Source organism: Argopecten irradians, chromosome 8 (genome assembly GCF_041381155.1).
Source record: "Argopecten irradians isolate NY chromosome 8, Ai_NY, whole genome shotgun sequence".
Taxonomy (NCBI): Eukaryota; Metazoa; Mollusca; class Bivalvia; order Pectinida; family Pectinidae; genus Argopecten; species Argopecten irradians.
In genome coordinates this window covers 10,088,608-10,104,684 of record NC_091141.1, presented here as the reverse complement: position 1 = coordinate 10,104,684, position 16,077 = coordinate 10,088,608, and the positions used below count along the sequence as shown (strand labels likewise).

The 16,077-nt window shown below is 34.5% G+C and overlaps 2 protein-coding genes across 2 annotated transcripts; one reads left to right on the top strand and one right to left on the bottom strand.

The window, feature by feature from the left end:
- Positions 1-3,486: 3,486 nt before the first annotated feature.
- On the bottom strand, positions 3,487-6,984 carry LOC138329305 (BET1-like protein). The gene is made up of 4 exons (XM_069276207.1): positions 6,775-6,984; positions 6,141-6,226; positions 5,781-5,837; positions 3,487-5,462 (listed from the first exon to the last, which is right to left on the bottom strand). The coding sequence occupies exons 1-4, from the start codon at positions 6,800-6,802 to the stop codon at positions 5,292-5,294; spliced, it is 342 nt and encodes a 113-aa protein (XP_069132308.1). The 5' UTR covers positions 6,803-6,984; the 3' UTR covers positions 3,487-5,291.
- A 149-nt stretch (positions 6,985-7,133) lies between these two features.
- Positions 7,134-15,790, top strand: LOC138328773 (peroxisomal membrane protein PEX16-like). Its single transcript, XM_069275515.1, has 10 exons — positions 7,134-7,270; positions 9,868-9,980; positions 10,389-10,522; positions 11,102-11,222; positions 12,008-12,113; positions 12,606-12,764; positions 14,098-14,170; positions 14,550-14,669; positions 15,180-15,244; positions 15,636-15,790. Exons 1-10 carry the CDS (start codon positions 7,156-7,158, stop codon positions 15,695-15,697), a joined length of 1,068 nt encoding a protein of 355 aa, XP_069131616.1. The 5' UTR covers positions 7,134-7,155; the 3' UTR covers positions 15,698-15,790.
- Positions 15,791-16,077: the final 287 nt, after the last annotated feature.

Below are 16,077 nucleotides of genomic sequence, written 5' to 3'. Positions count from 1 at the left end.
AGTTTTTAGCCAACCATCATTAGATAGTGGGCTATTCAAATCGCCTTCCGTCCGTCCTTCTATCCATTACTCTTGTTACCGCTATTTTTCAGAAAGTACTGAAGGTATCTGTCTCAAATTTTACTTGGTGATTCCCCTAGATCCAGTTGTGCATATTGCATTTTGGACCAATCAGTGAACAAGATATCAGACAGGCTGCCACCTTGGGTTTTTATAATGGAAGTTTGTTACCTATATTTCTCAGAAAGTATTGAAGGGATCTGTCTCAAATTTCATGTGCAGGCTCCCCTAGGAGTCTAGTTGTGCACATTGCATTTTGGGACCAATCGGTCAACAAGATGGCTGACAGGTCTTCATCTTGGATTTTTGATAATTGAAGTTTTTTTACCACTATTTCTCAGAATGTACCGAAGGGATCTATCTTATATTTCATGTGCAAGTTCCCCTAGGACCTTAGTTGCTAGACTGGCCACCAGACCCAAGTTGCAGATAAGAGTTTCTCAGCAGAGTTCTTTACTAGATTATCTCCCCCTAGTTAAAAATCTAGAATCAGACATGTAGTAGACACAAAAATAATAAAGCCAAATTTTAGTAATTTGTTTAATATTCTAGAGACTGGTGGCCAGTCTACTTAGTTGTGCATATTGCATTTTGGATTGATCGGTCAGCAAGATGGCCGACTGAGGTAGCGATCTGGGATTTTGATAATGGAAGTTTGTTACTGCTATGCGTCTCAGAAAGTACTGAAAGGATCTTTCTCTAATTTCATATATAGTATGTAGTAAAAGTTTGAAAAGCAGAGAAAAGATCCCTCTTTCCGTTGTCAGACATAGATCATTCTTTGGTGGGCGCATCCCTCTTGGATCTTGTTTTCTCCTGAACTCCTTCCAGTTTTACTATGAGGTAGTCCAGGGGTGAATATAACGTCAGTGATACAGTAGTAACCCTCGAGTATTGAGGATGCTTGGATTTACATTTCTAGTTAGATACAGATTGTTATTATCCCCCGCCCAACGAAGTTGGCGGGGGATATACAAATGGGTTCTGTCCGTCCGTCTGTCCGTCCGTACGAATGGTTTCCGGAGCATAACTCTAAAACCAGTAGAGTTATTTCCACGAAACTTCATACACACATTGGTCTTATCGTCTAGTAGTGCCTTTTGCTTTTTTTAGGTTTTCATTTTTTGCATTTTTTCCGTAACCATGGAAACATTGCTGAAAATATCATATTTTTGTACCAGGTTCGTTTCTGGAGCATAACTCTCAAACCAGAAGAGATATTTCCATGAAACTTCATAGACACATTGTTCTTATGGTCTAGTAGTGCCTTTTGCTATTTTTAGGTTTTCACTTTTTGTGCTTTTTTCTGTAACCATAGAAACATTGCTGAAAATATCATATTTTTGTAGCAGGTTCATTTCCGGAGCATAACTCTAAAACCAGCGATATTTCCACGAAACTTCATAGACACATTCTTTTTAGGCCCTTTATGACACTGTTATTGTACTAGTTATAAACAGGTTAATAGTTTTTCACCAATATGCTTCACATTCATAAAACTATTCACCTTGCTGTATCTGCCCTTACCAGAAAAGAAAGAAAAACATTTGGATTATATTCGTGGCAGTGTTATTTGGTGGATGAAAGAAAATACAAATTTAAAACTGCGGTCAAATTTGAATGATATATGTATCTTAAGACATTAGACAACACAGACCTTGAATTTAATACTGCGTGGAGTAAAATATTTAAAAAAAAAACTGGGAAAATTATCGCCAGCAAATGTCAAGGCTGTATACCTGATTCAACAATTGCAGCCCCGCTCTACTTGAATTATACTCCATCTTTCTTTAGCTCAACTTCCTTTTTCCTGTTTTTTTTTCATACACATAAGTCTCCACAATCAAACTTACTTCAGCTTTGATATCTCCATTGGCGGGGAATCTGAATGACTACGTCCTAATGTTTTCATTAAAACCAGTAGTCATATGCTGAAATACTATCAATTTAAATGACCAATTTTTCAAAAAGAATTACATGAAGCATTCTCCAAATGTTGGATGTTATCTAAGTTGCACACACTACAACTTTGCTAGTCAAGGGTATTTAGTACAAGACTGTTGTTAAGGTCCTAACAACCCTTGGCTAGTGAAGTTGCACACACTACAATAGCTTGCCAAGTGCTCAAAATATGCATGCTACATGCACTTTTTGAGGATAAATATTCACAAAATACAATTTTTGTTAAAGTGATAACATATCAGGTTCATGGCCAATGCTGACTGCCAATAAGAGGGCTGTTGACCCTATCGATCATCTGACTATTCAGTATTGGCACAACACAATGGTCAAAGTATGTACACTAGTGACAGAAATCTTTAGATCAATACAGAAGAATTAATACATTTTCTTTGACACATTGTATACTAAGAACTCCTCCGTAGAAGTAGTAATTTTCTGATAAATTGAACCACTGTGACCTTAAAAGTAGGTCAAGGTCAATTATTTGAACCAACTTGGTAACCTTCATTGCAGCATGTCAAGGCACAATATCAGGTCTGCAGACCTCTTTGTTATTGAAAAGTTGTTTTAAGATTTTAGTCTACTGTAACATGTATTTGACCCATCTGATCTTAATGACCTTTACCTTTCAGTTATCCTTGACCTACATCAACAATGTTACAGGTTATGGCATGAGACACTTTTGATCATTATCACTATGTCATGTCTAACCAATGTCAATATTGCCGATCAGAAGTTTCTCAGTATCAAGCATCTAATATTATTGGATGTTTTACATCCTATTAACAGCCTGGGTCATGTAAGGAAATGCCAGGTTTGATGGCGGAGGAAAACTGGAGAACCTGGAGAAAAACCATTGGCCTGCAGTCAGTACCTGGCAGTACCTGCTCCACATAGGATCTAACTCGCAATCAAAAGGTGGAGGGACATCTTAACCTCTCGGCTACCGTATTTTGTTAGTACATTATTTTAATAGCTGAATACTGATGTATATATGTTTTGAATAGGGAAATGAACACTTTGTAAAAACAAGAGGCACATAGGGCATGTATTGTTAATCTGGTTAATTGATTCCACAAATGCCACCTTGAGGTCAGCCCAACCATTTGTACAATTTTGAATCCTCACTCCATATATATGGATGCTACCAATGCGAGTCAGTGCTATACCATGCAGGGTTGTTCACATCATATGATATAGCCAAATTGACCTCTTTTGGCATGCACCCCGCAGGAATTCGGCCTTCAACATTTGTATAATTTTGAGTCCCCACCCTATAAGGATGCTACCACTTAAATTTGGTTAAATTCTGACCAGTAGTTTTAAAGAAGTTGAATGTTGACGGACAGACAGACAGTTGAATGCAGGCGGACACCACGTCAGTTATATACATATATATCTATGCCATAATCTCATCTTGGTCTTTTGGACAAGGTGAGCTCATAAACAAATTTAAGTCAATCAGAAGTTTATTATTTTTATTTCTATTTTCATAAAAAGGGTCTCAGCACTCACCATTATAACAAGTGACATTGGATAAACACCTTGATAAATACCACAATGTTCTTATATATTTACAACTGATATCAGATTCAATTGTCACCATATACAACAATTATCATGTCATCTACAAAAACTTACAGTATGTAAATGAGTGTGGACATTATGAGACATATACATATGTACATTTAATTGATCAAAATGCATCTTCAGTTAGCTGTGAAAATAATGTATCCAAAAGTAATCAAGATTTCCCTCTATGATATTACATTTATTAGCAGACAACTCGATCAGCACTACAAGAGGATCCTGATTTATTTAAAGTACCTGTATGTGTATGTAATATTTTGGTCCCAGCCAAACTTAACGCTTGAATTCACATTACTTTGACAATGGGACTAATTCACGTACGACCTGATACCTGATAACGTTTGTGCGGGACTAGTATCTCCAGTGGTGATGGAACATAACTCTTCGTAATCTTCCTGCTGAAATGACGTTATCCCGCGATAATGTCATTTGACATCATTCCATCACCAATAGAAACAATAGTCCCGCACAAATGTTATCGGTATCACATGGTACGTGAATGAGTCCCATTTGGATGACATCAACATTTTCATCAGGTAATGATACAACTTCCACATATGTTTTTGACACTCATTTCCATGTAACATACATGTAAATAAATGTATAACAGGAATTTTTTCATGAGTAATTATTATTTCAAATAAAATTTCATACAATATTAATGTATATACACTAGAAGAACATTCAGACACAAAGTATTCTCTGTACATAATAAAATACAGATTAAATTCCAAAATACAGTAACATTGATAATGAAAGTTTAAATAGTATAACAACACAATCCAAATCTCAAATTAATTTCTCTTCATTCAAATTTTAAGCTTCTTTCATACGTATGTAGTTCTTACCCATTCTCACTTGAACAAAGGAAAATTATCAAAGAAACTTGGACGATATTCATTTCCCTACCACATGCAAACTTTATCACATTGTTTTTAGAATCAAAGATGTTAAAACATATATTAATTGATCTATACGATAAATATCACCTTTGGGCTGAAGATCATACATCAGAGACCAAACATTTTATTACCACACATATAAAGAGACACATACTTTTGGATATTACTAAGTGCTAGCAGATCCATCTTCCCACCCCAAAGTTCACCAAACCCAACCTGTACACTTATCCCCACAACAAGACACACATGTGCCTCCACACTTAATGCATCTCCCTCACATCACACACACCCACCCACCCATCACACACATCCAAACATACCAAACATATATATCTACTCCCCCCTCCCATCACACACATCCAAACATACCAAACATATATATCTACTCCCCCCTCCCATCACACACACCCAAACATACCAAACATATATATCTACTCCCCCCTCCCATCACACACACCCAAACATACCAAACATATATATATATATACTATCATCCTTGGATATCACATAACCATGCATTAAACTTAAATTAATTACTATAACTTAATATTGTAAACAAACCTATTTTAGCATTATTTAGGGCTTTTTCAGACAAGAAATGCTGCACAGCTGGTTGTGCTAATTTAATTTCCTGTATGTCATTTATATAGCAATGATGAAGATTGTGTGTTAAAAGTTGTTTGAGCCAAAATAAGATTATTTACATTATATGACATTCCCCGACCCACTCGACCTCCCTATGGTTACCTCCCACTCCTGAATCTGTCCCTACACAATTCAACCTCCAGTTACCCGGCCTATGAGGTAGTAAAAGAAGAAAAACAGGAGCACCAATATGAGGATGATGTAACACATGAGTTTGCGGTTGCCCTTATTTGAAGACACCATATGGGACAATCTGTTCACAGTTCCTCCCAGAAGTCCTTGTGTGGATTCAAAGTCACCACTCTGAAAAATATCAGTATAAATGTATTCAATCACTTATTCAAGGAATTAATTAATACTTTTACCTATTTTCATGTTTCAAACTTTTTCAAGGATTCTTTCCTTCAGTTTTTTTTAAATATTTGAGTTTATTATCAAAATATCGTATTCAATCCTCTGAGACTTTAATCATGTTTCTTTTATTTCAAACAGATAATTTGGTACATATAACATCAAGAGTTTATTTGATAACTTTCAAAGTCAAGGTCACAGCTACAAAAGTAGAACCCACAATAATCCAGTACATGTATGTTAATACCATTTTAATTCCATAGTACTTACCATATCATCAAGGTACAAATTGGAACTTTTGGTCTCATTTTGTAAGTCAAGAGCGATCTGAAAAATTACAATCTTGAAATAAAATCGATTACAATAAAACACTTTGGTCCACTAGATTATTTTAAAAATCTTGTCAAATTAGAACGGTTAGCTCCCTTCAATCTGTTTTTCAGGCATGAAATGAATTTTAGAAGTGCAATTTATATGAGAAATCTTTTTAAAAATTAACCTTTATTTGAACAAGATGCTCGACATGCATATACATCCTTGCTTTTGAATGATCAAAAGTTATCTTTTTCTTTTGTTTTGATAAAAAACCAACAGAAAATAATTTCAGAACACTTTATAATTAAGGCTTACATTGTTTAGTCTGGACACTTTTGATGACAACATCTCAACTCGTTGCTGATTTTCAGCATCCAACATTTCCTCTGTTCTAGCCAGTCCTGTTTAAAATAAGTACACATGAACACTTATCAATCTCAGAAACCACAGTCTTTATATCAGATCCCAAAATTAGTGTAGGTTGTGATCATTTTGACGGCATGGTCACCGAATAAGCTGTGCTAACGTAGTTCTACATGATAGATAGAAGATTTCTGACTGATGATTGTCGTCGACGGGAATGGAGTGAATTAAGTCAGGATATTAGTATATATTAATCACTGTTCAGTACAAGACTTGCTGAATGCTGACCAGTAAAATCTTTCACTTGGCTAGAAATATATATACCTATCTAGTAGTCAGTATGTATGATTCTTGTACACACAAATATGCTATATACACTGGATATATAGTAATATACTGCCCAAAAAGATATATATATCGTGCACTATACATCATTACTTAAAGGGAGATAATCAATATACGATTGCCACTAAAATATACACCATACAACAAGGCTACTGTACAGTAAACTGAAGTAACCAAAGTCATCTGTTGATTATGCTATGGAAGAAAATATAAAAACCAAAAATACAAAAACTGTACATACCATTTCGATTGTTTCTGAAGTCTGCCATGCCAAAATATTGACGTGTGACAGTCCACGGTGACAACAAATCTTAATCTTTATAACGCTTGTCACCTTGCCGGTCATCCTAATGTTAGGAATCGCCGTACGGATTCCTATCCTAATACAGCTTTTAATTTGTTGAACTTCACGTCTTTAGTAATGTCGTCTTTCAATTAATTTAGTCTTTCCTATAAATTCGCCATGCGGTTAGATAACTGATAGACTAACATCTTCTTATGTACATTACTCAACTTTTTCCTGCCAATTTCCTGAAATTCCTATGTCCCTTTCTTCGAATCTCTCTTGGTTTTACATATGTATAATATCATTAAATCAGAGGTTTTCCGATAAGAACTGAAAATGGCGCACCTGGTGGAAAGGGGCTGGAAAAGATACAAACAGATTATCAGCGATAATCCAGAGACTGTTAGTCAGGTGGAAACTACATCTCGCGTGCTGTCATACATTATTGCAGGTAGGCCTAATTAATCCGATGCTGTTTCTATTTTCTAATTAGAAGGCATCAATTTGTCTGTACCCTTGTCGTCACATTCAACTTTCGTTTTACATTTAATTTGTGAACTAAATGCACGTTGTATCGAAATTGTAATGTTATCTTAATAATGAAATGTGTAGCGTTATTTTTCCCTCATTGATTCACATATAGAAATATATGTTAATATACTGTAGTATTATTTCATTATTGTTGTACATGTACTGACTGTACTGTATGTACAAATGTACTTTGTACAGGGTTTAGCAGGTCGGGGAAAACCACCAACTTGCGTATTATACGCAAACTAGAGTATTATACCTCAATTGGAGTATAGATTTTTACTAAAAATAGAGGAAATTGCTTTGAAATTAGCTTTTCCAAACTATTTCCACAAATCGCATTTATCTAACTATGAAACACAACACTTATGCAAAAAATAGATTTATTTCCATGTCGGAAAGTATATTGAAAATTGATGCAATACTTTGAGAAAAGTTGCATCAAGTCCCTAAGTAACAAACACTTCTACTGCACAAATTTCAGTAAATTGTACTTTATCTTGGCATATATCAATGCGATTTTTGATAAAGTATAGCAAAATTTGAAAATTCAGCAATTTAGGTTATTTTTAGTAACAAATCCATATAATACGATTATATTTACCTACTTTCCCAATCGCGCACGTTACTGACTCTTGACGTACACTGTTTTCTATCGGAATTCGCTTGTGTTCCTTTCACCCACGTTTTTGACCCACCATTTTGTTTACATGCATTTTATTTGTGCACTGCATTGTGGAAGGTCACTAAAGTTCAACTCTACTTTACTATCGTTACAAAATTTGACCGGGCCGGTTCAAAATACTGAAATATGGAATTTCCCTTATAATTATTTTATTTGACACATTTGCACAATAACTGATATATATTACTTAGTAAGGTAACTGACACATCTTAAATATGTATTTTACTAAAATTTACATGAATATTTAGGTTCATGTCCCTTTGAAGGGCGCCGCCAGATGTTTCAGTAAGCATTAATTATGCAATGTTTTAAAGTTCAATTTATGGAAATAATGGAGCCGAATTTTCTGTTTCCTTTAAAGGGCATCGCCAGATGTTTCACTAAGCATTAATTATGCAATGTTTAAAAGTTCAATTTATGGAAATAATGGAGCCGAATTTTCTGTTTATTTTTTATTCATATATTCACACTCTATTTTTGTACCCAAACCCCCATTTGAGAAGGAAACCTACATAAGAGAAGAAAGAAACTTTTTTTTCGTAACAGATATGCCCTTTTTGGTCAGGTGATTATATTGGACGGTAGTCTATCACTTGAACACTTGCAAATTAAGAGCAACAGCGTTGAGCTTCTGCCGGATGAAGATTACGTTCGTCAGATCTTGAAAGCGTTTGAATCGCTTGATTATATAATGAGCTGACTTCAAGCATCGCATTCATGGTGATGGGATTTTTTACAGTGGGTAAAATAATGGTGGCCGCAAACTGAAGCTGTCAGTGTGTAGGATTGAATTTTGAAGATTGTGTTTTTTCTTATATTTTCATGTACCAGTATGCGTTACCTTAGAAGTGCTTCACACTTCCTGCCCTTCATGATTAATATGACTGAAGGCAAGGCCTTAAAGGGTGCAGCCAGATGTTTCAGTAAACCATTAATTATGCAATGCTAAAAAGTCCAATTTATGGAAATAATGTCGCCAAATTTTCTGTTTATTTTTTATTCATATATTCACACTCTGTCCTTGTCCCCGAACCCCTGTTTTAGAAGAAAATCCACATTTTATTTCCGTAACAGATATTCCGTTTTTAGTCAGCTGATTATATTGAAAGTGGTCTATCACTTGAACGCTTGCAATCAAAGAGCAATATCACCGAGCTTCTGCTGGATGAAGATTATGTTTTTCGGATCATAAAAGCGTTTGAACCGCTCGATTATATAATTACCTGATTTCAAAGCATCACATTCACGCTGATGGGATTTTTTACAGTGGGTAAAACAATGGCGGCCGCAAACTGAAGCTGTCAGTGTGTTGGATTGAATTTGAAAGATTGTGATTTTTCTTATACTTTCATGTGTGTGTTACCTTAGAAGTGCTTCGCACTTCGTGCCCACGAAGGGCTGTGCCCTTATAAATATATGTAGAACAGGGAAAATACACATTTCTCATTTCCTGTCGAGTGTGCCCTCTGATCAGGAATCAAACTTGTGTGTCCGGCGTGAAAAGAAGTGTATTTAACACTATACTATTGTAACAGGAGAAGAGAAAATGTAGCTGTCAGACCAAGATTTGAACCATGGCCTCCGAACACTAGTAGAATGGTCTACCGCTGAGCTACCTGGTCATCAATGATTGACCCAGTCCAATATCGCTACATGTATGACACTCTGTACAAGCCACAATGACCTGCTCCTTTATCAATCTATTCGGCCATTCCATGTACACGCATATGAAGTTTCCTGGGTACATTGTACATTAAATTATATTTATACAACACCATATAAATGTACAGTATACATATTTGATAATATATTTTTCATCCATTTTGTTGCAGGGCGAATAGATGACTCCCAGGTGTTATCAGAGTTGGTCTATCTGTCATCAAATCTCTTGGTTTTCCTCAATGATCAGATCTTGAAGAATTCTGCAAATCTCATTCCAAAAGTGGTAAATATCTAAGTGTCTCAAAAGTGTTCCTTGATGGGACTACAGTTATCTTGTCATAGTCACTCGATTATGTGTGGATCGACCATGATTGTTGAAAAGTTACTAGAAACTTCAGTTCTTTTTGTAGTGTTGATTAGTCAGATGGGTATACTGACTATCTTCATGATTAGGCAATTATAAGTACTGTTTTGTGTTTGGTTTGCCTCCTGTGCAATATTTAGTCTGTCAAACAATAAATATGAATAACATACAATGATGATTATGTATAATACTGATTTAACTCACAGTGCATGCATGGTGTTTCACCAAAGAAAGAGATGTTTTGTGGGAAAAATCAAAGATTTAAAAAAACAAATTTATTTACATCTGTATATAAATACATTGAATGAAGAATCAATCACTTTACAGACATTATCACAAGAGAGGATCCAGAAGTTTCTAACTGTCCTTCAATATGCTGAAGTTTTCCTCGAGATGTCAGCTGCCAAGTACTGGGGAGACAATGGCCGCTGGGTTCTCATCGTCGCTCTTCAGATTACAAAGTAAGAACATATGTACATGTATAACTGATGTCTGTAAAGTAATCAGGAATGGTTTGGAATCACTTCCATCTCACCATTTACAGCATGTCCCCAACACTCATATCGGCCTTAAACATTCAGAGAGATCATTACTGAATGTATTTACTGTAAGGCAGTCATGGGAAGACTTCTACATCTAGGTCAATCTATGCACACAGGTGACTCCTCTGTCTAACTTAATTACTGTTACATATCTCTGTTAATGATGAAACAAATTGGATTTACTATCTAAGGCTTATAGGCCCGAGATTTATAAAGGAAACTAAAACAAGTTTTTCCTGTGTACATTAAACTTATGTTTTTAAATGACTGTTGAAAGACTTAAAGGATTAACATTTGAGCTCTCTTGTGAACTTAGTAAATATCCATTACCAAGGGAGTGCAAACATTTGTTTCTTTTGAAAATAAAGTACTTGATACATTATGTATAATAACTTCTATTTAAAAAGTGTATTGTCAGTCATATAATTTATAAGAGGGAAGAGGATATTTTAGCTTTTTAATTAGTAACAGTTTAAACAATGTGAGTTATAATTTTAGGGCAGTCCTACGACTGATGTCGCTATGGGTAAACAAATCGGGTATCCAGCCGTCCCCTCCCCTTCCAGCCCTGGACCGTGACGCCCTGATACAGACACAGTACAAAACCAGTACAGCAAAGGTAACACATTGATTTAGATGTAATAAGATAGATTTTATATAAACTGCCACAGTTGGTCATGGTAAGAAAAACATCCGTTTAATTCCAACAATGAATATTTTGAAGTCTCGATGTTTCAAAGTTTTTCTGTCGTTCCCTTGAATTTTGATACATTTGAGGTTTGACTGTACATGTAACTGTCTGGACTGTTCTAACAAGTAATATTAAGATATGCCATGATATATAAGTAATGACAGAAAATGTTTGTTGAATAAAGAGGATATTTCCTGTTTCTTGATGAATACCAGTTCTATTTCATTGAGTGAGGTGAAAACTTTGATATTTTTCACTTATGCTTCAAAAAGTATCAAAGTTTCCACCTCATGAGATGAAATGTTACTGGTATTCATTAAGAAACAATGAATATTCTATTTATTACATTTGTTTTCTGACTTCCATTTACATAAGACCATCACTACTAGTTCCTTCAAAGGTTATTACACCATTGTATTTTTCAGAGTTATTGCCCTTGCGATTATTTTGTCATATTTTTTGTGAGCATGTATAAAATGTCATATTTTTACAAAAAAATATTTTTTGTGCACAAACTAATGATGTAACAATCAAAATGATATTTTTACTGTCAATGCTGCATAATGATTGGTCAAAAGCGAGTGAAAATATAAAAAGTGATATTTTCATTGGAGTGAAGTATATCACTCTTATGTTTTAATCAATTACTTTTGAAATGATCTGATGCTACAAAATGTACTTGTTTTTGATAAGACTTCACAAATTTTTTACAGGAGCTGAATGAGTTTGAAGAGAACCTGGAAACAGAGTCAGAAACTATTAACGGATCAACATATAGCTTGAAACGATCTGGACGACTGATGAGGAAATTGTCTGCTGGTAAATATAGCATAATCAAAATATCTCTTTATTTACACACATGAAGCACACTGATTGAAGTACTTTATTGTTTTTTTAACACATGGTGCTACAGGGAGTATTTTGCTCCATTGTCTGTAATACCGTGTCTGAAATGCCATACATTTGCTTACTATTAAACGTTATAGGCAGTACATTGTAATGTTAAGTGACTGCAATATTCTCACACAATAATAGGAATAGAGAGATCTCAGACCTTTATATCAAATTTCAAAATTTATACACTGTATTCCCATCCATAGTCTGATTTCTGACCTTTTGTACCCTTTATAGTGATCTCTCTTTTAATGTAACATGAAATCCTTTTATATGATAAATATAAAAGGATTAGTAATATATGTTTTTACTGAATTAAAACTTTAATTTCAGCTAATATTAAGTATTCATTGACAAAGAATGTGTATTACTGGTACAATATTATTGTCTAAACTTTAAAAACAATGTGATTTTCAGCTCCACCAATGAATTTCCGATCCTGGAAAGTTCCAAAAGAACACGGAACGCTGCAGGATGACAACCATAACAACAGACTAACTATGTACACCCCGACAGTCCTGTCACCACAGAGGATGTGGGCGGAGACTTTGTATGTCACACGCCCCCTCGCACACTGTATCCTTCAAATGTTCCTTACAATTACTAAAATAAAATTGTTTTTGAGCAATCAGCTGAAGGGATGGCTTGATTATTACTGACAATGTTCCAGACTTTATCAGAAAGAGGGCTTAAAGGGACATTTCAACAAGGAGTACATTAAAATTTGCATATATATCGGAAACAATTGAATTAAGATTAGTTGGTTTTACTGTGATATGCCAGAAAAGCCCACTGTAGTGAAATGTATTTGAAATGTTCAAACTTACTTACTGTCTACCACTACACATTGTGGTCGGACGACTTGTATGCCGAACCCTGGCCGTTGCCAGTGTAGTAGAGAAAGTTTTGTCTAGAACTACTTAAATTGCTCTTAAAACAATGTGTTTAGGTTATTAAAGATGTTCCACTGCCGACAAAGCATAAATGATTTTCATTATTTGAATAATAATTGGTGTTTTATCGCGTATGTATATGTCTAATTAACACAAAAAATCATATAAATAATTTATTTTGCCTGTGGTGCATGCGCAATCATTACTTCATTCTATATAGGATATAGTGCCACGGAATTTTTTCGGGATGCAATTAATTATTTTTCATATTTTAAATTTGAAGTAAAATTAGAAGCTCAAACTTTTCAAAGTTGATAATGGTGTAAAGTAAGTAACTTTTGTAACTGAAGAAAAATACTAAATCGTCTGCTCCTATTTTTGATAGTGAAAAAATACCATTTGTCGGCGATGGAGCATCTTTAAGTGCATGTTCTTGTCTGTAATATAATTACTAACTCCTCAGTGGTAATGTGTTCCATTTGATTAACGTACGTAAGTTTGGCTCGGGTATGGATACAGCATACATATTACACCTGCCTAATCATAATGATCAACGATTTGGAATTTCAACGGTATCAATCAAAATACTTAACAATGTCGTGGAATTTAATATTTCTTGTTATATGTTTCATAAAGAATATAGAACAATACATTTATGTCATATTTTGCTTCGTGGTTATGTAACAGAATTATCATTAATATCAAATGGTACAAATCAATATGAGATTTGGTATGTTTTGTGAGGAATATGAAAAAATGGAACAAAAGGTTTATTTTGATATCTTGGTGTTGTCCACTAACGTAGCTTATATATTGTATGCCATTGGATGTCACTTGAAAGCAGTCAAATCATTGAATTAATACCCAGTTGTTACTAGAAATAATACTAGAATGTTTGCTGGTGTCAAAAATACATGTGTTGTCATTGTTCAAAAATTTGAATGTTCAAAATTTAAGAGAATTAACCATAGTGTAATGTTTATTTAGTTCCCATGTTATTGCCTTAACACCACTAGTACTTACAATGTACCTATTTGGAGTAAATTCCTGGAAGCCTTGGGTCATTTCTGGTGGCATTGACATCTCAAGGTAAGGCTAAGTCAGTGTGTTATATGTCAATATATTTACATTTTTATTGCAACATCACTGTGATCATGAAAGATGACTGTTAAAATAGCAGCTCCGTTATTGATGAAAATGAATTGTTTATTCATTAAGGATGCAAAATATTACAAAATTGTTATCAAATGCAGCAAATTTTTAAAGATCCTTCTGTAGGAATGAATAGATTAATGTTCTTGGCCTTGAACAGGTGAGCAATACAGGCCCGATGTGCCTCTTGTTATAAGAGTTATCTCCTTCGTTAAATCTAGGTTTAAACCAAGGACTGAAGCACCAAATAACACAATAAATTAATTAATGGGAGGATGTGATAATTTGATTTTATCTGGTGATATATTTGTTGTAGTCTGTGTATGATGGGCGATACAGAAAATCTTAATCCTCACGAGAAGTCCGAGGTGAAGAAACGCACCATCATGTTACTGTACTACTTGCTTCGCTCACCTTTTTATGACCAATACTCAAAGTAAGTAGACATACACAATGTATTCTGTATTCTTAAAAAAACCAAAAAAAAAACCATTCCTATCGAAATATGGTAATAATACACTAGTGTCTGATTTCTTTTTCCTCTGGACCGGCCGGATCCAACATATTTGGTTTGTCTACATGCTTAGAGATCTGCTATCCTGTCTTAGTTTTGAGGAATATACTGCAGAATCACATAAAGTTAATATCAAAATTATGATATTATGGAGATCAACATTCTTTATTTACTTTTATTTTGTCTTTGTATATATTTGTTATATTTGGGATAGGTATTAACTGTTACATCATTAGTTGGCATGCAAAAAATTAAAAGAGTTGTTTTCTCTTAATAAATGTGACATGCTCTGAATAAATGTGACATTCTCTGAATAAATGTGACATTATTTTCACTTACACCTGATGATACAATCCATCCTTACCACAAGGGTAGATAACTCTATCATAACTTTGGAATGTGAAGATGAAATACGGACTGTTTTAATTGCAGAATGAAAATCCTGTTCACATTGAGTATGCTCGCAGAAAACATTCCACTGGTTGGGATTATCCTTCGTAAGTATTGTTTGATAAGTTAAGGATATTGTGGAATTTTATGAGTTACCTACCTTATGCCATAAATTACCTCCCTTATGTCATAATCATGGCAATTTATGTTGTAATTTACTAAACTAAACACATTTTTGCTGAGTGATTGCTATTAATTAATTATTGCCTCGACAAAATATATCAGATACAGTAAAACCTTAGTCACCATCTCTGTATAAAGACCGCCTGCTTAATAAGACCACTTTCTTAACTGTGTATTAAGACCACCTGTCTATTAAGGACATTTGTCCCTTGGATGATCTTTATGGACAGGTTTAACTGTTGTTGATAACATAACATGAAAACACTAAAATGTCAGTGCTGCATTCTTGTAAATGCCTCTCCCTATTTATTACAGGACCCCTGATCCAGTACCTACCAACCTGGCAGAGGATTTACTTCTACATGTGGTCCATATGATGTCCTGTATTACTACAAGTTACTTCTACATGTGGTCCATATGATGTCCTGTATTAATACAAGTTACTTCTACATGTGGTCCATATGATGTCCTGTTTACAAGTTACTTCTACATGTGGTCCATGATGTCCTGTATAATACAAGTTCACTATAAAGTTACTTTACATGTGGTCCATATGATGTCCTGTATTATACAAGTTAACTTCTACATGTGGTCCATATGATGTCCTGTATTACTACAAGTTACTTCTACATGTGGTCCATATGATGTCCTGTATTAATACAAGTTACTTCTACATGTGGTCCATATGATGTCCTGTATTAATACAAGTTACTTCTACATGTGGTCCATATGATGTCCTGTATTACTACAAGTTACT